This window comes from Felis catus, chromosome E2 (assembly GCF_018350175.1).
Source record: "Felis catus isolate Fca126 chromosome E2, F.catus_Fca126_mat1.0, whole genome shotgun sequence".
NCBI classification, from domain to species: domain Eukaryota; kingdom Metazoa; phylum Chordata; class Mammalia; order Carnivora; family Felidae; genus Felis; species Felis catus.
Window position 1 is genome coordinate 10346340 of NC_058382.1, and position 22509 is coordinate 10368848.

The 22509-nt window shown below is 61.8% G+C and overlaps 1 protein-coding gene across 7 annotated transcripts in view; it reads left to right on the forward strand.

The window, feature by feature from the left end:
- STRN4 (striatin 4) overlaps positions 1-19897 on the forward strand; it is a 26470-nt gene extending 6573 nt beyond the window's left edge. For 3 of the 7 annotated variants that reach the window (XM_023245655.2, XM_023245660.2, XM_045046846.1), the window contains exons 2-18: positions 1129-1232; positions 1760-1833; positions 2880-2958; positions 5760-5957; positions 7859-8000; positions 11189-11348; positions 11902-12036; positions 12371-12486; positions 14036-14211; positions 14289-14336; positions 14647-14768; positions 15955-16125; positions 16284-16424; positions 16866-16964; positions 17077-17163; positions 18463-18698; positions 18930-19897. In XM_023245655.2, the coding sequence (XP_023101423.2) occupies positions 1129-1232; positions 1760-1833; positions 2880-2958; positions 5760-5957; positions 7859-8000; positions 11189-11348; positions 11902-12036; positions 12371-12486; positions 14036-14211; positions 14289-14336; positions 14647-14768; positions 15955-16125; positions 16284-16424; positions 16866-16964; positions 17077-17163; positions 18463-18632 (2022 nt within the window). In that variant the 3' untranslated portion in view covers positions 18633-18698; positions 18930-19897. Of the gene's footprint in view, positions 1-165; positions 284-1128; positions 1233-1759; positions 1834-2879; positions 2959-5759; positions 5958-7858; positions 8001-11188; positions 11349-11901; positions 12037-12370; positions 12487-14035; positions 14212-14288; positions 14337-14646; positions 14769-15954; positions 16126-16283; positions 16425-16865; positions 16965-17076; positions 17164-18462; positions 18699-18929 lie in introns of all 7 variants that reach the window. The other 4 variants (XM_023245659.2, XM_023245657.2, XM_023245656.2 and 1 more) reach the window with 4 other exon arrangements.
- Positions 19898-22509: the final 2612 nt, after the last annotated feature.

Sequence of the window (22509 nt, forward strand, 5' to 3'; positions counted from 1 at the left end):
GGAGGCCTGTAAGCCACAGACCTCTCCGCTCAATGGGGCTTGGGTCTCAGAGGGCTCTTCACTCCCTTAAGGAGCTGGGCGCATTTCAGCATTGCGGAAGAACGGACAGGGAGAATAAAAATAATAGGTAGGAGCTGGCATTTATTAGCCCTTCTTCTGTGCTAGGCCTCGGACTGAGAAGAACTTAACACATGAGGGGCAGGCACTCTCGTGAGCCCCATTTTCTAGAAGGGGAAATGGAGGCTCAGAGAAGGCCGGTGACCTGCCTAAGATCATGCAGCAAGTAAGTGGCCGAGCCCGGCCTGGAGCTCAGGCTGTCCCAGCCTGTCACAGTGGAGCACTTGGGGAGAAGCCAAGGTTGAGCCCTGCTCTCAGGGCTTTGGCACAGGACTTCTGGAACATGGTCAGGGGCCAGGATCCTGCCTCGAAGGCCGTTGGCCCAGTGTCTCCAAAAGACCTGTTGACAGACCAGAGCAGACTGGGGTAGCCCATGCCAGCAGACGGTGTGAAGTGGTTGGCAGGGGCCCTGGGTCATGTCTGTGGCATGTCTCGCTCACCCTGGGCAGACTCCGGTGGGACGCGTGGTCCCCACGGTGGGGGTTGGGTGGTAAAGCTTTTGCATTGGAGCGGGAGCTGAGCTGAGCCACCCACTCTTGTCCCTAAGCTCCAGAAGTAGCTTCCTACGCCTCCCAGAGACAGATGCTCTGGTAGAAATAGTGAGACGCCACCTCCACCAGCACTGTAGGGGACAGCACCTGCCTTAGGGTGGGGGAGAAGGAGCCCAGGGCTCCTCATGCCTACCTCCCCCGCCTTCGTCCCCGGTCCGGCTTCTCCCCAAAAGCCAGGGGCCACGTTAGGCCCGAGCTGGCCCCATTTCAATTGCAAGGGTTAAAGACTCCTCCTCAGCTCTTTCACGGTGGGTCACATGGCAGGGGACTCTGGAAACAGATCCAGCATGCCCTGTCGCTGCTCCATTGAACCCTGGCTCGGGGCCTTCACGCCTGAGGAAGTGGCTGCTGCATGTCATTGTGGGGGTAGGGGCTGGCGCTGACTGTCCCTGCGTGAGCGAGGGACACACATCAGTGAGCCTGAGCCCTGCTGCCTTCCCGTTCCCTCCTGTCCCTCCAGGCTCAGGTAGCCTTCCTCCAGGGAGAAAGGAAAGGGCAAGAGAACCTCAAGACAGACCTGGTGCGACGGATCAAGATGTTGGAGTATGCCCTGAAGCAGGAAAGGTGAGCCCTGCTGCCCTGGAATCCTGCCTTCTGAAGTCAGGCCCGGATGGAGGCTCAGGAGGCCGGCCGCATGCCTTCCGGCTGAGGGAGGTTTGGAGCCTGGCATTCTCTTCCCCGTCGCCCACCGCCGTGTGGTTCCAGTGGGGGGGACAGAAGAGGGCGCCGTAGGTGGAGTTCAGGATAACGGCTGCTAACGGTTTCCGTAGTGGCGGCGGCCCCTGCCGAGTGCTCACCCCCTCGTTCCCCTTCCTCCCGCCTAATGGGTCCAGGTGAGGCTTCCAGAGGGTGAGGACTTCTTCGGGGTCTCCTGGAGCCGGGGTAGCTCCCCAGTCTGCCTGACTCCAAAGAGTGGGTCCCTCTCAACGCCACGTGTGGTGCCTCTCCCACCAGCGCTGCTTCCTGAAGGCCGGGGTGGGGGCGGTAGGAGAGTGGGCTGGGGGGACCCTGGAATCTGGGGCGCCTGAGGTGAGTGCTGGCCCAGTCCGCTCTTCTGCATCTGTCCTCCAGTAATCATTTTGCTCTTTTAGGGCCAAGTATCACAAGTTGAAGTTCGGGACAGACCTGAACCAGGGGGAGAAGAAGCCAGAGCTGGCAGAACAAGGTACCCACCGTCAGATCCACCCTCCTTGGCACCCCCCCACCCCCCCCCCCGTTCCCAACAACCCTGAACGTGACGTTGTGGCGCAGAGTGGGGTCGCCTCTTTCTTACTTCGCTCCACAGGAAGCAAACTTGGCCGAGTGGGGGGGCTGCGGAGGGCTTGAACCTCACTCTTAGCGCCCCTCTTCGTGGGCTGCTCTGCAGGGCCCCAGAGTGGGGAGGGTGGTGGATAGCGAGGTGGAGAGTGAGGAAGGCCTGTCCTGCCTGCCATCCCTCCGTGAAAGCGACAAACAGCGTCCCTAATGTTCTAAGCTCCCTGGAAGAGGGCTCTGTTCACCAACAGGTAAGGAGGGCAGGTGTGCCAGGTAGAGGGACGCGTGTACAGAAGCACGACGATGTGGAGGAGGGTACGTTAGGGGACAGGGAGTTACTGGGTGAGACTGGAACAAGTGGTGTGGGGGTAGTGGAGGCGACCAGCTGGGCGACCCAGCAAGGCCTTCAGTGCCGCGTGAACAGCGATGCTGTTATTTATGTCAGACCCCTCCTACCAGGACAGGAGCTCCACAGGGCGGGGGTCTTGGTCACTGATGTCACCCAGGTGCCCAGTCAGGAGCCTGGTTGATGCCGAGTGAGTAGTTAATAAAATAAACAGACGGTCTCATTTAATCCTCATAAGGATCCCGAGAGGTAGGTGCTACCGTTATTAACTGATCATCTCAGAAGAGGAAACTGAGGCTCAGAGATGTAAAGCAGCCTGCTCAGGGGCACACAGCCGGAACATGGCAGAACCGGATTTGAAGTACAGAGCCTGCTCTATATACGCTCTCCGAACAGGATCGGATTCCCATGTAGGAAAATAACAAGGAGAGTAGAGGGCGTGGAGGGGAGAGGGTAGTAGGTTTCCGACGCCATCAGGTAGGGACTCCATAGGACCTGTGACAGGGACCTGATAGTGACTCAGTAGGGCTTGAGGATGAGGAAGGGGGAGGAGGTGATGGGTACGTGGCAGCACCCCGAGACAACCTGCCTCCTTTGTCTCCACTCTCCAGTTTCCAATGGCCCCATGGAGTCGGTCACCCTGGAGAACAGCCCGCTGGTGTGGAAGGAGGGGCGCCAGCTTCTCCGACAGTGAGTGTGCAGGGCAGGGGTGCCGGGCTGGGGTAGGCAGAGGCACGTGTTTGGCCTGGGAGATCAACTTGAAGACTCCACAGTCCTTCCTGTCCCCGCCGGGTGGTTGGAGGACATCGAACTGTCCTTGCTGGATCCTTGCTGGCCTGTCGTGCTGTGGGTGGAGGCTGGCCTGGAGGGAAGACTTGGCTGCAGGAGGCAGACATGGGGGACCTTTGCTCTTGAGAAGTGACCCCAGAGGCCTCTGGCTTTTAAAAAAGGGAGTATTTTATTATTAAAGAGGTTTGTGTTTTTTTATTTTTGTTATTTGAAGAAGTGACTTTTTTTTAGGTTTCTTTATTTTGAGAGAGAGAGAAAGAGAGCATAGGAGAGACAGAGAGAGAGGAGGAGAGAGAGGATCCCAATCTGTCAGAGCAGAACCCGATGCAGGGCTCGAACGCATGGACTGTGAGATCATGACCTGAGCTGAAACAGAGTCGGATGCCTAACCGGCTGTGCCACCCAGGCGCCCCATGTCCCTGATTTCCTTAAGCTAAATATCTGGAAGCACATTGCTAGCTTCCAGGGTGTGCAGGCAGTCACAGCAGAACGGTTGTAACGCGCAGCACCTGCCAGGCACCTGTTATGTGCCTGGCGCTGTGCTGAATGTCGCGCTCACGTTGATTCCTCGCGAGACTTCCTGTGCGGTAAGCTCCTAGAGTTCCCCTAACGGCACGGGTGCGGAGAGGGCATGTGTTTGCATAAGACGACAGCGCCGTCAAGTGGAGGGTCCGAGAGGTGATCTTGGGGGTCCACCCCCAGAGCCCAGCTTCTTCACCACCGTGCTTCCCTGCCTCTCCCCTGCGGGGGTAGAGGGGACCTCGGACACAGGCAGGCACTCTAGATGACACGGCAGGTGAAGGCAGGTGTGCTCCAGTGTGTGAGGGGCAGTCTCGGAGATCCCCAAGGGACAAGGTCATGGTGAACATAAAAGGCTTCTTGAGGAGCCGCCAGAGGACCAGCGAGGGAGTCTTGTATCTTTTAAAGCCACAGATACCCACAATTGATTTTTTCCCCCTATTTTTAACTTTTAGACTAGTCCCAGCTAGTTTCCATTTTTTTTAATTACAGAAGTAATAAAAACTAATTTGTAGAAGTGAGTAGAGTAAGTTGTAAAGGTTTATTTCACATCTCGAATCCCTTGTTCTGAAGGTTGAAAGTCACTGCTGTTGAGTTTAGTGTGTCTGTCTCTTTCCAGGCCTTGTGGGGGGGCATACTTCAGATGTGTTTGTGTGTGATCTTATACTCTTGCACACATTGACACTTTTGTTGTTGTTGTTTGTTTATTTTTGAGAGAGAGACACAGAGTGTGAGCAGGGGAAGGGCAGAGAGAGGGAGACACAGACTCCGAAGCGGGCTCCAGGGTCCGAGCTATCAGCCCAGAGCCCGACACGGGACTCGAACTCACGAACCGAGAGATTATGACCTGAGCCGAAGTCGGACGCTCAACTGACTGAGCCACCCAGGCGCCCCTAACACTTTTTAAGAAAACGTTTATTTATTTATTTGGAGAGAGGGAGAGAGAGATGGAGCAGCAGAGGGGCACAGGGAGAGGGAGCCCGAGAATCCCAAGCAGGCTCCACACTGTCAGTTCAGAGCCTGACTCATGGCTTGATCTCGTGAACCGTGAGGTCCTGGCCTGAGCCAAAGTCGGGACACTTAACTGAGCCACCCAGGCGCCCCAACACTTTTTTTTTTTAAACTGAATTATACAGATCACGTAACTTATTTCGTGAAACCGTTTACTGTGGCTGTCTTGGCACTCTGCCTCCTTTATTTTCTGCCTGGCGTCCCCATCAGTCATTTGCGGCCATGGTCCTCTGCAGTGGACGTGTTGCTTGGCCCCTGCATTTTGGCTCTTATGTACAACATCCTGGCAAGCATCTGTGTGGCTGCATTGTGCCTGTGTATAAAGGCTTCTCCTGGAAATAGACTTGAAAGTGAAACAGCGGGGCCAGGGTATGCTTATTTAAAATACTAGTGTGCCGGGGCGCCTGTGTGGTGCAGTACGTTGAACATCCGACACTTGATCTCGGCTCAGGTCATGATCTCACGGTTCTTGAGTTTGAGCCCCACATAGGGATCTGCATTGATGGTGTGGAGCCTGCTTGGGATTCTGTCTCTCCCTCTCTGCCCCTCCCCTGCTTGTATGTGTGTGTTCCATCTCTCTCTCTCTCCCTCTCTCTCTCAAAATAAACCTAAAAAAAAGGAAATCTAAAATACTGGTGTAGAGGCGCCTGGGGGGCTCAGTCGGTTGAGCATCCGACTTCAGCTCAGGTCACGATCTCACGGTCCATGGGTTTGGAGCCCCATGTCGGGCTCTGTGCTGACAGCTCAGAATGAACCTGCTTTGGATTCTGTGTCTCCCTCTCTCTGCCCTCCCCCACTCACACTCTGCCTCTCTCGAAAATAAATAAACGTTAAAAATTTTTTTAATTAAAAAAATACCGGTGTGTAGTCTTTATTATTTTTTTCTTAACATTTAGTTATTTTTGAGAGACAGAGTGGGAGTGGGAGAGGGGCAGAGAGAGAGAGGGAGACACAGAATCCGAAGCAGGCCCCAGGCTCCGGGCTGTCAGCACAGAGCCCAAGGCCGGGCTCGAACCCACGAACCGTGAGATCGTGACCTGACCTGAGGTTGGACGCTGAACCGAATGAGCCACTCAGGCGCCCCCTGATGTGTCGTCTTAAGTTGCTTCTCGAAAAAGGCTGTCCCAGTTTGCAGGAGGCCCCTGACCCACGCCAGTGCTGTCTCCCTGCAGGTACCTGGAGGAGGTGGGCTATACGGACACCATCCTGGACATGCGGTCCAAACGCGTGCGGTCCCTACTAGGTCGCTCGTTGGAGCTCAACGGGGCCGTGGAGCCCAGTGAAGGTGGCTCCAGGGCCACGCCAGGCCCCGGGGGGCTCAGCGGGGGTGAGTCGCTGCTGGTGAAACAGATCGAAGAGCAGATCAAAAGGTGAGCCCTTGGTGAGGCCTGGCAGGTCTGTTCCTCTGTGTCCCCTCCTCCTGATGAAGGCCGATGTCAGAAAAGCCAACGGTGCTCCCTGGTGCTCTGGTGGCCACTTCCTTCCTGGAGGGTATTGTGGGTCCGTTTGCTCCAGAGCCTTCAGTGCCTTCGTTGTGGGATCCCTGGATTCTCTTCTGGGTCCCCCCGCACATACTCCCGTGGTGTCATCTTCGTGCCGATTCGCCTCACAGCTCACGTCCGGCACGGCGCTTCTTCTGAGGCTCGGGCCTTAAACCGCCCAGCACGTGGGGCAGCAGCTGAAGGCAGAGCCTGGGTGGCACCCCCAGCCCCCGGTGGGGAGCAGAATACACGGCCACCGCCCTGGGGAGCTCTCACTTGTTCGTCGTCTCCCTGGTAGTTGTCCCTCAGCATTTGGTGACGTTCAGTGCTGTGCAGAAGGGGAAGAAGGAAGAGTGATAGGCAGTGGCCCTGCTTTGAATGGGCGGCGGGGGGCCTCTTCACGGGGTGACATCTGGGCAGAGAACCGCAGGAGATGGAGTAAGCCGCCCACGGGAACAGCGACCGTCAGGGTCCCGAGACTTGGCATGTTGAGGAACCCGCGGCCAGGCCCGTGTGGCTGCAGGGAGTGAGCGTGTGGGGCTGTGGTCTGTGGTGAGGTTGAAATCTCAGGAGTGAGATGAAATGGGGCTGTACCGGCCACGATAGGGAGTTTGGATTCTTCTCGGCGGGTTGTGGGAAGCCCGTGGTTTCGAGCGGGGGTGTGACACAATCCGGCGTGCTGGTCGGCCTCGCGGAGGAAGGGCTGGAGGGCAGGAGCCGAGCGCGGCTGGGAGCCTCCTGCCGTGTCCTGGCGAGAAGCGGAGGGCGCGCCAAGCGGCCAGCCTCTCCGTGGGTTTTCTTTTGGAAGGAGCGGATGTCGGGGAGGGGAGGGAAACCAGGGGGTGGCTCTGGGGTTCGGGCCAAGCAACCGGGAGCCGCGTTGGCCGCGACGGGGGAGACGAGTGGAAGGAGCGTCGCGGGGGCCATCGAGGGCGGGCGGGGTCTGCGGCCGGGCGGCCCCCAGGGCAGGTGACGCGTGGCCAGCCTGGAGATCGGGTGGGGGGGGCGGGGGCTGGACTCCGAACTCCCCTCTAGTTCACCAGCATGCGGGCGGGGTTGGCAGGCCAGAGGCAGCAGCCGAGGAGGCTGGGCCGGTGCAGCCGTGTTGCCGAAGGAAACTCCAGAGATGCTCTGCTGGGAGGCCGCACACCATGCGGCCAGGACGAGGTGCCGGATTTGGCAGCCCGGAGGAAAGATCTGTCCTCCGGGTGGGCAGTGACCGTAGACCTGGGCAGTTGGCAGGAACTCCCCGGGGCATTGGCCCCGTGGCCATAAAGGAGGATGTTTGTGTTTATCTGAACTTTGAATTCCACCCACTTTTCTGCCCTGGAGTCAGGTTTGGGCAAATAACCCTTTTGTTAAAACCCGTTATCCGCTTGGAGGCATCAGACGGCTGACCAGGAGTGGAAACGGGAGGCCATCTGTCAGTCGGGAGGGTGCAGGTGCGTTGACGGCTGGGCCGCCCACGGGGCCCCGGGCGTTTTCAGAGTGACCGGTTCCTCTTTCCCGCCGGGCGCGTCTGCCGCTTGCCTGATCCGCGCCTGTGGTTTGCCCGGGCCGTGGGAACAGGGGCTGCTGAGTCAGCGACACTTCCTCGGCCCACTCTCCTGACCCGGCACGTGAAGGTGTCGGGGTGGGGTGAGTGTCTGTTGGTCAGAGGCTGCGATTGGAGCCCCGTGTGTGATCATGGTGGTTTCAGCCCCCTTGAGCGCCGGGGCCAGGCTCTGGCCACCTCTGAGCTTTGCCACCTGGCGGGACTAATGCCCCCCCTGCCCCCCTGTCGTGGGCAGGAACGCGGCAGGCAAAGATGGCAAAGAGCGCCTGAGCGGCTCGGTGCTGGAGCAGATCCCCTTCCTGCAGAGCTGTGAGGACGAGGACAGTGACGAGGACGACGAGTTGGACAGTGTGCAGCACAAGAAACAGCGGGTGAAGGTGCGCTCCCCGCCCCATCCCCTCCCCCGGGAGGGCCCCCCCGCTTTGTGTGCCGGCGGCACAGTGCCCCCCCCCCCCGGGTCCTCTTGGGGCCGTGTCTCTGGCCACGCCCCTGCCTCGGTAACCTGTCGGGGCCTCGTCTTCCCCCACCCGTCTCCTCCCATCCTTTCTTCAGCTCCGAGAGGCTTCAACTCTCCAGACTGGGCCAGCCACACGCTGCCCTCTCCGCGCGCTCTGTCCCTTGGGCTAGTCTGACCTCCATCACCCGCACCACGTGGCTCTCTGTCTTCTCCCTCGATAGACTGTGAGCACTACCAGGCGGGGACTTCGTGTGCTCGCAAGCGTGTGTCCTCCCGCTCTTCTCTTCCCAGCACCCAGCCCCCGGCGTGGATGGCCGCTGCAGTCAGCCCGGGGCCAGGTTGGGGCATCCGTGGGGGCCTTGGTAGTTTTGAGCGTCCATCCCGCCCTTGGTCGAGACCGAGGCCCAGGGGCGCCCCCCGCAGGCCAGAGTCCAGATCTCAGCTTGGCTTCAAGATAATGGCCCTCGCCCCATTTGACCCCTGCGCCTCGACTGGCAGAGCCACCGTGTTCCTGCCGTTTCAGTGGCACCGTCCCCAGGCGTGACGTGGGCTCACCTCACCTGTCCAGTAAAAAAAAACCTCGCTTTGGGCCTGTGCGGACCTAGCTCTGCTCTAGCAGCGGCGACATGGAGAGAGAGGTCCGGTCCCTGGCGTGGGGAGCCGGCAGCCGGTGGGGGGCTGGTAAGCAGTCCTGTGCCAAGGGACGTGCTGCCATGCGGGCTGCACGAAGGGGGCCTGTGTGGGGCCTTCCCATCAGAGCCCTTCTCTGCCTCCTTCGGCCTCACCTTGGCGCCCCTCCTCCGCCGCCCCTCCACGCCACCTTCTCTGACCTCTCACCGGCCCTTCCTCCCCTTCCCTCGGCAGGGGCGGAGCCATCTGGACCCGGACCGCTCTGGGTCCTCCCTGTCTGGTGTCCCCACGTCTGTGTGGGACCACGTCTGTCCTTGCCACAGCTCTGTCTCCGGGGTCCCCGGTGCGGCTCAGCACAGGGTCCCGCCTAGCGTAGGCGCTTGGGGAACGCACAGAGCCAGGACGCTGCAGCTGGGTTCCAGGAGAATCAGGATGTCTCCGAGGCTGGGGCCTCTGATCCTGTTCGTGGTCTCTTGTGTGCCTCTTGGGATTTTCACTCCTTTTTCAGCTCTTACCTCATCCTCCTCTGGGAGGCCTGCCCGCTCCTCTCTGCTCCTCCCAGCAGAGATCATCGCTGACTTACACTCCCTCGGGCTTTTGTGTCTGTCCCCGCACTTGTCCTGCGGGCCCTGCGGGGGAGGCTCATCAGACAGGGGTCTCGCGCCTCCCCGGGCCCGCCCTCTCACCCAGGAGACCTTTAGTGACCAGACTGTTCTTCCAAAGACCTCTAAGGCTCCCGCAGCAGCCACTGGCCTGGCTGTGTGCCTTCGGGCATGTGATTCTCTTTGTGTTAGCGGCAGTTTCGGGGGCTCACCGTCTCTGTCTCTGGGTTGTTGAGGATTTCTTTAACGTGAACTCGTGCCTGTGGAGTCCTTGGCTACGCTGGGGCTGGCCGCACCCGGTGCTCGGTGGTGGCAGTATTCGCAGCGCTGGGCACGGTGGGCAGAACAGAACTGCACGGGACACCTGTGTCGTGGGCCCTGGAGAACGCCTGTTTACGCTTCCATGCTTTTGCAGAGCCCTGGCCCCACTGGGGCCTCTCTGGGCACGCTGGCCAATCCTTGAGGGAAGGAGGAGGAGGTCGCCGCGTCCCGTCCCTCTGGTCCTCCCACACAGGCCAGTGGCTGGCGCCTCACGGACGCCTGAGCGATTGTGACTCCACGGATTCATAGCCTGCTGTGCCGGCTTGGAGTGCTGGGCCTGCGTGGGGGCGGGGGTGGGGGGGTCAGCCACACCCTCGAGGAGCCTGCGGTCTGACTGAGGCTGGCCTTGTGAGTGCCCGGACTTGGTCCAGTCCGGGGACACTTGGGAGGGACAAGATTCCCCGAAAGGGGTGGTGTTTGAAGCCGGTGGTCGCCAGAGTCCCCGTGCCGGGCCGGGGTATGCTCTGACACCAGCACCTAGAGAAGAAGTCAGAGAGAGACCCGAACTGTCGTTGAAAATCCTGGAACCCCCCTGAGTCGTTTCAGGCAGCCGTGGGGGTTGCGCGCACACAGCCCCCGGACGGCACTTTGTGTACGACGTGGTGACGCGGGCACCGCAGGAGGGTGAAGGATCGGATGCGGGTGTCCCTGTGGAAGGCCGGGCCGCGTGGGGAAATGCGGGCGCCGTGCTGCTCCGAAGTCCCACGTCTGGGATGGGGTCCGAGCTTGCGGAGGGAGGAACACGAGAGGGTTTGGTCGTGACCCTGCGGAAGACCTCGCCTGCCTGGCATCCTGCTCCTCTGGGCGGGGGGACGGTGCTGTGCGCTCTTGGTCTAAGGTGGCGCGCGCTACGGAGCCTCAGCCCACCCAGCAAGATGGAAGGGAGACTCGGAGGACCCTCGGTGATCTTCCGGTCCAGAGCCGCCTCAGCGTCTCGAGAACGGCTTGGACCGGGGACCTGGGATGCGGGGCTTCGCTGCTCAGCCTCGGTTTCCTCATCTGTAGTATGGGAATAAGCACAGCGATGCCAACTCTTCACAAGGTTGTGAAGTCACACGGGTGAAGCTCGCTTGGTGCGCTGAAGAACGCGTAGAGGCTGGCACGGAGTTCGATAAGCCTTTGCCACCGTCACCCCCGCGCGTCCGTGCCACTCAAATCGTGCATCTCCGCACACTCGCTTACACACGTAGGCACATACGTCTCTCCCCTCTGCCCTGCGGCGGCCTTTGCTGTCTGCCTCTCCCCACCCCCTCCATACAGGCTTGCGGAAGGGGAGGGTGGGGCCTGTGAGGGGATCACAGGTGGGGGCAGGGGTGGGGTGGCCGGGAGGAGGAAGAGACTTCCGAGCTGTGGGGCCGCCTCGGCCCCTGAAGGCTGCCAGCAGGGGGAGCGCTGCCACCAAAGCGCGTCCCGCCCCTGGGAAGGGCAGGAGGGGAGGGAGGTGGAGCTGTGTTCCAGGCAGGGCCAGCTGGTTCCTGGAGGCGCGGCGGGCCTGGGCTTGGGCTCGCGCTGCGGGCGGGAGCCTCCTGACCCGTCTGGTTTCCTCCATGCCCAGCTGCCCTCCAAGGCCCTGGTGCCTGAAATGGAGGACGAGGACGAGGAGGATGACTCTGAAGATGCCATCAACGAGTTCGATTTCTTGGGCTCGGGAGAGGATGGGGAGGGCTCTCCGGACCCTCGACGATGTGCCGCAGAGGGGACCCACCACGAGTTGGGTAAGCTGAGGGTTTTCTGGCCAGCCGTCCTCACCAGGCGAGGTAGGGGCACACGCGGCCGCCCACAGCTGCTTCCTGCCCCAGGGTCTCCACCGGACGGATACGCTTCCTGAGAGGAGGGTGGCCGAGGAGAGCAGGAGCCCCACGCCGTGGCGGCCGGGCCCTCACCCCTTCCCTGGAAAATCCCTGTGGGGACGCAGGCGGGCCCGGCTCTTCCCGGAACGGGGCCTCTGGCCCTCCGCGCAAGCGTCTAGTTCTTGGACCTCGGGGAGGGAACAGGACGAGGACCTGGCAGGCAGAGGCAGGCAGGGCAGGGCTGCATTCTCCTGTTCTGTGACCCCGAGCCACGAGGCCCTCGGCCGTCACACAGGATGGCCGGGGACTGAGTTCCCTGCAAGGCTGGCACCACAGAGCATCCTAGCTCAGTGCGCCTCCTCTGCCTGACCCCACTCCCGCTTCGAGCCCTGGCGCCCCCTGGTCAGGACTTTCCGGCTACCTCACGTTGGCAGGAGAGGCCTCCGGTGGCTAAGGTGAACCGGAACACGGGCTCCAGCCCTGTGCTTTGTCCCTGCAGAAAGCCGGCGGGTCAAACTCCAGGGAATTTTGGCCGACCTTCGGGATGTGGATGGGCTGCCCCCTAAAGTAACCGGTCCCCCTCCTGGCACACCCCAGCCCCGGCCACACGAAGGTAAGCGGCCCCTCCCCCCCGGCCCAGTCCCCCGGGGTCCATAGCAGAGGGGGGCTGCAGAGCTAAGCCCAGGGCTTCTGTGTCCTCAGGGTCGAAGCCCTGGCCTCTAGTCTGCAGCCTCCCTGTCCCAAAAGTTTGTCTGTCTGTCTGTCTCCCTCTTTTTTTGTCTGTCCTGCCCTGTCTGTCTCTCCCTGTCTCTTTCTTTCCAGCTGTGATTCTTGATCTCGTCCTCTCCCTGTCTCTTTCTGACTCCTTATCTCCCTCTCTGCCTCTTTCTGTCTTTCTTTCTCTCTCCCTGCCCCTCTCCGCCCCTTCCCTCCCCTCCCCCTACCAGGTTCCTTTGGCTTCTCCTCAGACGTTTTCATCATGGACACTATCGGGGGCGGGGAGGTGAGCCTGGGGGACTTGGCAGATCTCACCGTCACCAACGACAACGACCTCAGCTGTGATGTAAGTTCTTGGGGTGCCCTACCCCCCGCAGGCCCTCATTGGGCATCCCGCACTGTGCCCACTCTTGCTGAGCTCTGACCGGGTGCCTGGCCTGCGCTGGGTCCCTTAGCGGGAGGACGCTGTGAGGTCATTCAGCAGCTCACCTGTTGTACAGAGGGGTGCGGACATGTACTCGGCACGGGGCTTGACAGGGTCGCCGAGGCACAGGGTCTGGAAGACACCTCGGCCCCTGCCATCTCCTGTAGGCAGTGCTCCCTCCCACCCCTGGCCTACGTGCCCCTCACATCCAGGCCCCAGATGGGCTGGCGGCAGGGCAGGACGGCATCAGAAGGGGAAGGGGGCTCTGGGTTGGCACAGCGTGGGGAAGCGGACTTGTGCAGGAGATAGGAATTGAGCTGAACTTGACAGCCAGAAACCAAAAAAACCAGGCGTGGATGGGGCCTGGTAGGCAGGCGGGCCGGGGTGACAGGGAGGCCTTTAGGGCCGGTGTTCTGAGCCCCAGACCCACAGATGGGCCTCTGGCCCTCTGGTCTCTGCATCGGGTGCACGTGCACATTTCCCCCAGGAACGTTCACCACAGCTTTTAGCAGGATCTCGAGCGGTTGGTTCCCCAGCAGGGTTGTGGGCCCTGCTGTGAGATGCCAGGAAGGGGGGCCGAAGTAGAGGCTTCGAGCAGGCGTGTGTGCCTGTGAGGGGGTAACCACACAGTGGCGGAGCCTCGGGCCCTAAAGTACGAGGGCATTGGTGACAGCTGCAGTGGGGACCTTTGGGGATAGAGCCCAGACCGAGGGCTTTATCAGCTGTGGAGCCCGTGTTGGGGCAGGACATGGCATCTCGCCTGACAGTCTGCTCATCCTCCTTCCCCATGGGCTGCCCCTGGGTCCCCCGCTCAGAGAGTGACACCACCATCCACCAGGGCACCTGCAGGGTCTCTGGGACTCCCCCAGCGACCTGTTGATTCTGCTCCCCAGTCTCTCCCTTCTGTGCATGCCTGTCCCCATTTCCGCTCCCCAGCATGTGGTCTCTGTGCCCTCTCTTTGCCTGAGAGGCTTCTCTCAGGGCCCCCTGGCCCCTGCAGCCACTCGTATCTTCCTACGTCCAATCCGTGTCATTTCCCTGCTCTAAACCCTTCCATGGCTCCCTGTTTCACTTCAGATGAGATACGGGTTCCTAGAAGTGGCTCCAGCCCCAGCTCCTGCCACTCTCTCCCTTGCTTTCTACAACTCAGGCCTCCCCTCAGGCTCTAGATCTGGCCTGCAGCCTCAGGGACTTTGTTCATGCAGTGTCCTCCCTCAGTCCCCTCCCCTCATCTGGTTAAGTCCTGCTCTCTTGACACCTTAGGAAAGCCACACTGACCCCCACAGAGGCGGTCAGGCTGCTCGGGTACTCAGAGTTCAGGGACCTGGCACCTCGGGGCAAACTGACTTGACTGCTTTCCCGAAGCCCCCTCTGTGGGTCTGGGTGGGGGAGGGACCGGTCCTTGGCCTCCTGGATGTCAGTCCGTGTCTGCGGGACCGTGGGGACGCTGAGGCACCTCCCCCTACCCCAGCTCTCTGACAGCAAAGATGCCTTTAAGAAGACGTGGAACCCCAAGTTCACCCTGCGCTCACACTACGACGGCGTGCGCTCCCTGGCTTTCCACCACAGCCAGGCCGCCCTGCTCACCGCCTCTGAGGACGGCACGCTCAAGCTCTGGAACCTGCAGAAAGCTGTCACGGCCAAGAAGTGAGGGCGGCAACCCCGGGTTGGGGGGGCGGAGGGGAGGGGCTCTGGGTGACATCCGGCTCCTCTGCCTCCCCCAGGAACGCCGCGCTGGATGTGGAGCCTATCCACGCCTTCCGGGCTCACAGGTGGGGAAGCGCCCCCACAGGCGGTCTGGCCCCGGCCCTCTGCACACACACCCCCTTGCTCCCGGTGCTGTGCAGACACGGCGCTCCCACGGCCGGTTCTGGGCGCAGCCTTCGGAGGAGGAGATGGGTGTGGGGAGCTAGGGGCAGGCCGGTCCGGGGGCACCACCGGAGCCCCGGAGCCCCAGAGGCCGGATTCCTCTTGGCCGTCCTCGAAAAATCTAGCAGAGGACCTCAAGATCCCATGGAGGGGGCCGGAGGAGGGCTGAGGCTGAGTTTTTCATTTCTCCTTTGCCACTTTCGTACCTTTTAGGGGCCCTGTGTTGGCAGTAGCCATGGGCAGCAACAGCGAGTACTGCTACAGCGGCGGGGCCGATGCCCGCATCCACAGCTGGAAGATTCCGGACCTCAACGTGGATCCCTATGACGGCTACGGTGAGGACGGCTCCCTCCTCTGGCTCCCACCCCCCTTGTCCACCGGAGCCTCCTCGTTCCCTCAGTGCCCACCCGTGCCTAGCGATGCGGGGCCCGGGGGGCGGCGGGGGGCACACCGTGTGCCCCCAGCCCGGGTGAGCCTGGAGCCTCGTGTTCAGCCTGTGACGAGGGTCAGATGGGCCGAGGCAGGAAAGCGGTGGCGTTGGGGGGCCGCTTCCTAGAGGAGCTGGCAGGTGAGCGGACTCGGAATCCACACCGGGGCCGGGGACCGGCCCATGCAGGGGCTTGGTAGGCCCTGCCGGTGTCTTCCTGTGGCCGAGTGCAGGCAGTCGGTGAGAAGTGGAGCAGGTGACAGGGGACAAGTTAGTTGGGCCAGGCTGTAGGAAGTCTGCACTTGATCCTTGGCACCCCTTTAAGAGTTAAGTGGAAAAGTGACCGCACTGCTATTTATTGTACGTCCCCCTCCTTCTGATGCCTCTTCCGATAACTTTCTTGGTCGCACGCGTGGCTCTTTACTGCCTTGTGGTGGTAGAGTTTAGAGGTCTGTGTCTTCCCAAGAACAGTCCCACCCCGTAAAAGGTCAAGGGTCAGTCCCAGGTAGTCTGTGCTCTGGGCCATGCGAGCTGCCACGCGTTGGGGGTCAGCAGGGCCTGACCAGAGCACGCCGTGTGGACTTGAGTGACGGGGGAGGCAGAGGTGGGAAGGACCAGAGGGCTTTGGAGAGACTGGGCGGGGCGTGTGCCCTGGGGGCGAGGAGCCAAGGCAGGCAGAGTGGGGCACGACTCACGAGTCCCAAGCTGCAGAGGGTCTTGGGGCCACAGAGCCACCATTGTTCCTTCACCAAGGAGGACCAATGCTCCTTCACCATTGTTCCCCTTCACCAGGTCCTAAAACTTGTGTATTGAGCGCTCATCTGTGCCAGGCACTATGGTGGGCCCTGCAGGCGTGGCAAGGGAATCCCTGCCCTCTGGAGCTTCTGTTCAGAGCCAGTGGTCAGAGTGTGCGCGGCCGCTGCGGCAGGTTCCAGCGGTGACGGCTCCGAGGGCAGGAGGAGTCTGGGTAGAGCTGGGTGAATGGGCGGCTAAGCCGGGCAGCCTGGCTCTCAGCAGGGGTCGGTGCCCTGAAGCTGTCTGGGGTGGGGCCGCTGGCCCTGACCTAGCTTGTTTCCTTCCTCCGCTGGGTCTAGACCCGAGTGTGCTGAGCCATGTGCTGGAGGGCCACGGGGACGCTGTATGGGGCCTAGCCTTCAGCCCCACCTCCCAGCGCCTGGCCTCCTGCTCTGCTGACGGCACCATCCGCATCTGGGACCCGAGCAGCAGCAGCCCAACCTGCCTCTGTACCTTCCTCACAGCCAGCGGTGAGTCGGGGGAGCAGGGCTGGGCGCGGGGTGGGCGTGGGAACACGTCACAGAGGAACATGCCTCCCCACGAGGGGCCCAGGCTTCCCAAGTCCCGTCCCGCAGCCCCAGGGCAGGACCAGGTCTGTTAAGCAGCCCTCCCTTCCCTGTGCCCTCAGATCATGGGATCCCCACCTCAGTGGCCTTCACCAGCACCGAGCCCGCCCACATCGTGGCCTCCTTCCGCTCTGGCGACACCGTCTTGTACGACCTGGAGGCTGGCAGTGCCCTCCTCTCGTTGGAATCCCGGGGGAACAGTGGTAAGAGGGGCTTCAGGGACAGGGGCTGGTATCTGAATGCCTCCAGGGCCCCGCTTCCTCCTGTGGCTCTGCTGAGCCGGTGTCTCATCAGCAGAAGATGTCTCCCCTACCTCCTCGGGGGCTCTGGGTAGGAAGGAGATAAGGTCCCAGCAGCTGCCTGGCTCTCAGGAGGGCTGAGGGGACAGAGATCATCAGGAACTCGCCCGCCAAGCCTCTTGGCAGAATGCATGGCCCTTATGGGTGGCTCGTACCCATCCTGTGGCACCCCAGGCGTCTTACGGATGAAGCACTGTGGCCCAGGGAAGGGAGAGGCCTGGGAGCCCAGGCCCCCGGCCAGCTGAGCAGACAGCAGGGCCGTGGAGCCGTGGTTCTCTTCCTCTGGTCTTTGTCCTGGTCTCCCTGATTTCCCCAACATCCTTCCCTCTCCTCCTCTCCTTCCAGGCCCAACCCAGATCAACCAGGTGGTGAGTCACCCAAACCAGCCCCTCACCATCACCGCCCACGACGACAGAGGCATCCGCTTCCTGGACAGCCGGACAGGTGAGGCCCAGCCTTCCTGGTCCCCGCTCACTCGTGCTCACGTTGTCCCGTCGGGCCCTTGACCTTCCCCGCCAAGGGAAAGTAACCTGCCGCCCACCCTCTCTCCTCTCAGGGAAATCCGTGCACTCTATGGTTGCCCACCTGGACGCGGTCACCTGCCTAGCCGTGGACCCCAACGGCGTGTTCCTGATGTCGGGAAGTAAGTGGGGGCTCTCCTGGCTCCTAAGGAGCAAGGGTGTGTGGGAGCCGAAGAGGAAGAGACACGGGCACTGGTCACGAGGGCGTATTCTGGGGCCCCCTCCCGCAGGGGGGCAGGGACAGGGAGCCTCCCGGCAGAGACCACGCACGCTCAGCCCACTGGAAGCTTTTGCGTGCGTCTTCCCGCTTCATCCAGATCACGCTGTCGGCAGGGTATGTTATACCCGCGTGCAGATGCGGAAACGGGCTCGTGGAGGTTCCGTGATTTGGTCGAGCGTGGTGGGTTGGCTGCAGGAACAAGTCCGAGTGTGTCTGGCTCTCAGTCCCCACAGGATTGTTAGCATTTGGAGCCACGTGCTCCGTGGATAAGGGCACTGGGGCCCGGCCACCACGGGGCTGTGCCTCAGAAGGATGAGGTGCGACGTGGGCAGACGGGGAAGGGAGGTGAAGCGTGTGCCGGGCCATCAGGAGTGCCATGGGCGAGGGGCCTCCTTCCGCTCACCTCTGCTCCCCACTGTCAGTATGTGGGAGGTTGCAAGCGAGCACACAGAGGGCGTGGGAGAGCACGTGGACGGGCCTGGTCCCATCGTGGCTGGGTCTTTGCCTGGTGACGGTAGCAGCTGTGCCTGCAGGTGCCGGTAGAGGGGGTGTCAGGGAGGTCAAGCCCAGGGCAGAGAGGATTTGGGACAGGGCCCAGGTCCTCCGTATATAAGGGACACATCGAGCCAGCCTCCGCCACCACCAGCCTGGTCCTTCAGACGCAGAATTCGGGCCGTCTCTGAAGGGGGCTCTTGCCCCAGGGCCCGGCCCTGTCCGCTCCACCCTCTCTGGCCTCCTCTCCATGCTCCTGCTCAGGCTGCTGCAGCCGTACCCGCCTCCTGCCCGTCCCCTGGCCACCCCTGCTGTTCCTCCGCATACCCCCGTGGCCCTTCTGTCATCACGGTGACCGGCTTGTGCCGGTGCTGCTGTCCGCCTGGCATTGCTCCTCCTGTTTTCTCATTTACCGGGGCCCACGTTGGAACGTCAACAGCACTGGGTGGGCAGCTTTGCCCAGGACGTTCACTGTGTCCCTGGGGCCTGGTACGCAGGTGCCCGGTGAACACTTGGGAACTAATGGGTGGACGGCCAGCTGGGATAAAAGCATTCTCCTTTGGGCTGAGCGTCAGGAGGTGGCCGGCAGAGGTGGGGGACAAGAGGATGGAGACCCCCCCCCATTGTTGAGGCTCCTCCAGTGGGGGAGGTTCGGGGAAGCCGGGGTACCTGCTGGGGGACAGTGCTCTCTGCTCCCACACCCGCGCAGGCCATGACTGCTCCCTGCGTCTGTGGAGCCTGGACAACAAAACATGCGTGCAGGAGATCACGGCCCACCGCAAGAAGCACGAGGAGGCCATCCACGCTGTCGCGTGCCACCCCAGCAAGGCCCTCATTGCCAGCGCAGGCGCCGACGCCCTGGCCAAGGTCTTCGTATGATGCCCACCTGGCCCCGCCCTGGCCTCCACCGCAGCTGGGGAGCGGGGCCAGGCAGGTAGGACTGAGGTGAGAGGCCGGACAGGAGGGAGGCTTGGTCTGGGGGGGCTTCTAGAAACCCTCTGCGTCCTCACCCCTGACGGGACGGACCTCAGATGTATCCCTTTGCCTGGCACTTCAGGAGGGGGCCACGTTCCCAAGGTGGAAAGCCCTGGGCGTCGAGAGAGGGGACGGAGGTGGCCCGATCTCTCGTACCCGGGGTGTCATGCTCCAGTCTCCCCTCCCTTCTGTCTCCCTCAGGCGACTCCCAGCCTCGGCGGAGGCCCGGAGGCCCGGCCTCTTCCCGCCTGCCTTGGAACCTGGTGGTGCTAATGCCCCTTTCCCTGGGAGGCCATCCCCCACAGCCTCCCCTTCCCCGAGCATCCTGGGGGGCAGCCTCCTTCAGGACTTACCCTCCCGGACGTCCCCGAGGAGTTTCCTCTCTGCACCCAGACACCCAGTCCTGGTATCTGAGCTGCTTTCTTGGGTGCAGCACAGCCAGGGCTGGGTGTCCTTGGGGATCAGCTTTTCCAAGACGCCAGAAGGTGCCAGGTTCTCTCTTTGAACCCCCGATCCCCCCTCCTTCTTCCCAGACCTGGGTGGTAGCTGTGCCGGGAAGAGCCCCAGGCGCCCCCGCTCTGGGTCCCCTGGGAAGCCATGGCACCAGCTGGACCCTGGTCCTCCTCAGCGGGGAGCGCCCGGCCTGGTCCACCCCAGAAGCTAGCCCCAGTCCACCACCCTCTCCTCCAGTTCCCTCAACACAGCTTTCCAGACACTACCCAGCGCCTCCAGGGCCAGTAACTGCCTGGGGATCAGGTGATGCCCTCGGGGGAGGCGCCCACCCCTCTCCCCTCCCTCCCCCAGCACTCTTCCAAGGGCAACCCCCCAGCCCCCACGGGGTCACCCATGGGGGAGAGATGGCCTTCTCTCACCCCTCCCTGGGGCATGGAGGCTGGAGGGGGTCCCCCTGGTCCCCCACAACTCCCTGTATATCTGTATAAATAAATGGGATTTTAATGGAGCCCCGCCCCCACCCATGTTGTTATCACTGTGTGATAGTCTGTGTCTCCTCTCCTGGCCCTCCACTCTCTTCCTCTATTTATTTCACTCTTTTTTTGGGTTCTACCCTGAGCCCTCGGGCCCCCTTCAAGGTTCCTGTTTATAAGCCCCGTCCCCTCTGCCCTGGACTTGGATGTGAAACTTGTCTCAATAAACCCTTTGGAGTAAGATGGGTGGCGGTGCTGACTGTTGAGGGGGCTCAGGGGACCGGGGACTTCAGGAGAGGGGTAATGGGTTCTGCCTGGGCTGGGTGGAGCTCAGGGAGGGGATGATGGGTTGGGGTTTTGTGGTAGGGTTGGGGGGGGGGGTGCCAGAGAGGGGCCCAGGGTTTGGGCGGGTTGTGGGTGGAGGGCCGGAAATGGGGGCACAGGACCGAATCTCCCCGGGCCCCTCCTTTCTGTTCCTAAGCACACTCCTTCCCCAGGGGCCTCAGCAGCAGCCTGGGGGCAGAGCCCTGAGAAACATGACATGATGTGACAGCTTGAGACTCCCCCTCCCCACCCCCAGCCCCCATGTGTGATGGGTGGTAGGAGGCCAGAGGGCTCATCCTGAGTACTTAACTCCCCACCTCGCCTGTCCTCCCCACGTGGGCCTGGGCTTACTAGAGCCTCAGCCACCATGGAGGGTGAAGGGACAGCTCCCGCCATGCGGGGAGGAGCCCTGAGGAGTCCCTTCCCCTCACCAAGGTGGTCAGACCCAAGTGGTCAGTTACGCACCCAGTGGGAACCAGATGCCACACCAAGTTCCTCACGTGCTATTTCACTGGGTCCTCACGACACCCTCCAAAAGTGGGATCGTTAGACCAAGTTACAGAAAATGGGGTGCCAGCGGGGGGCTGCTCAGGGCCTCCAGAAGGTCATCAGAATTTGTACCCAGTCCTGTGGGACTCCCTCTGCACACCCCTGGCCCTCGGCACGGTCTGTACAACGTGCCCGATGCTAAGGCCCACCCCCTGGGTTGTCAAGGGCTGTGCCCCAGTGCCCAGAGTAGGACCTGGCTCCTGTCGGGGCCCTAGGAACGCTTGAAGAAGGATGCAGGTTGGCAGATGGCCATCAGGTGACACTGACAGGAGCCTAACTGTGAGCTCCACGTGGCCTTGTTCACCCCTCATCCCTCTGGGCTCTGAGCAGCTTCCCCAGGTGGTGGTTTGGGTTTTCACTCCAGCCTCAGACTTCCTTCCTTCCCCAGCCCCAGCCGGCCCAGCCCCCGGATGTGGTGGCAGTCGCTACTGTACCGACGACCTCAGCTGCCCCTAGCAGCCCTTTACCGGGAAGGGGGGCCCGTCTCGAGGCCCCCAGCCCCAGCCAGCCCTGCTGGTCTGGAACTCAGGCGGGCAGGTGGCCCACCTCTACTGGGATGTCTTTGGAGCTCAAAGCCAGGCCTTGAACCTTCAGTGAAGGGGATGGGGGCGGTAGCAGCTTCAGTGGTGATCTCGGACAAGTCGTAATGCCCCATGGGGGGGTTCTGTTTCCTGAATGTAAACTAATGGCAGCCACTCTTCTTATTAGCTGGGGAAGAGAAATCGAGTCTGAATTGCTCCTGAACAGGCTGGAGGAACTGTTTTAGGACAAGCTTGGCACGTAGTAGGCCGGCATTCAATGCTTCCCGAGACGACTGACTGAATGAACATACTCTACTTAACCCCTGAGTGCTCGAGGTGCCTACCCCTTTATTTGTGCAAATCGCAGTGATGGCCACCACCTACTGAACCTCAGCTGTGTGCCAGGCGCCATCATACAACCTCATTAATCCCCACAAAGACCCTCTGGGGTCCAGTCCTATCACTGTCCCATCTAACAGAGGGAGAAACAGGCCCGGAGAGGGGAAGCCACTCACCTAAAGGCACACAGACACATGCACAGTTCCCCCAGGAGAACAAACTGTTCTCCCTCTATGAGGTGGGGGTGGGGGTGTTGTCTTCCCCGGTTGCTATGGCCCTTTCAGGCACCCACCCCCCCAACTCCCGGTCTGTGGCTCTCCACTCCTGAGGGCTGGGGCGGAGTGGCGAGCTGATTAAAGGAAACTACACCCCTTCTCTGTCGGCCCTGGGTCTGACTCTCCCTGCACAGATAATCCAGCTCCAGCCCCTCCAGGTTTCTCCATGCACCTTGCCAAGATTGCCAGAGACAGACATGAGTCAGTCAGGGTCCTTCTGCCCATCTGGAGACCTCTGCCTTCCCATCTGTGTAGCGGGTTTGAGGGGGGGAGGGATCTCTACAGCACCCCCTCTCCTGGGCAGGGTGGGGTAGGGGTGGGGAGGACGACGATCTGAGAAGAGGCAGACCGAGTTCAGAGATCCCGGAGCGGGCTGGACCTGACACCAGTTTCCCACCCTTTTCCCCTGCGGTGGGCGCCGGATGCCGGCCAGGCTAGACGGGCCCCCTTCCTTAAAGGGCCAGGCGCCTCCTCAGCCCGGGCCCCCGCGACCTGTGGCGGGGATGAGGGTGCCTCGCCCCTCCTCTCCAACTCTGGGAATAGTTAACTTTCTAGACTTGGGTGTGCTGGGGGGTAGGAATCGGTCCCGGATCCCTGCCCTGCCCTGCGTCTCGCACCCCAGACTCCCGGACCCAGGAGGGGCAGGTGACGCCCCCACTCGGAGGTGCGGGGCCCGCCCTCTCCTTCCGCCCCCGGCCCCTCGACAGGCTCCGCCCATCTCGACGTCACCGAGGCCCGCGCGGATTGGCCGACTGCGCCATCGCTCCGGACACTTCCTCCTGGGCCGCAGCCGCAGAGTTAAACTTTGGAGGGGGAAAAAGAGCCACCGGCGCCCGGCGCCGGGCGA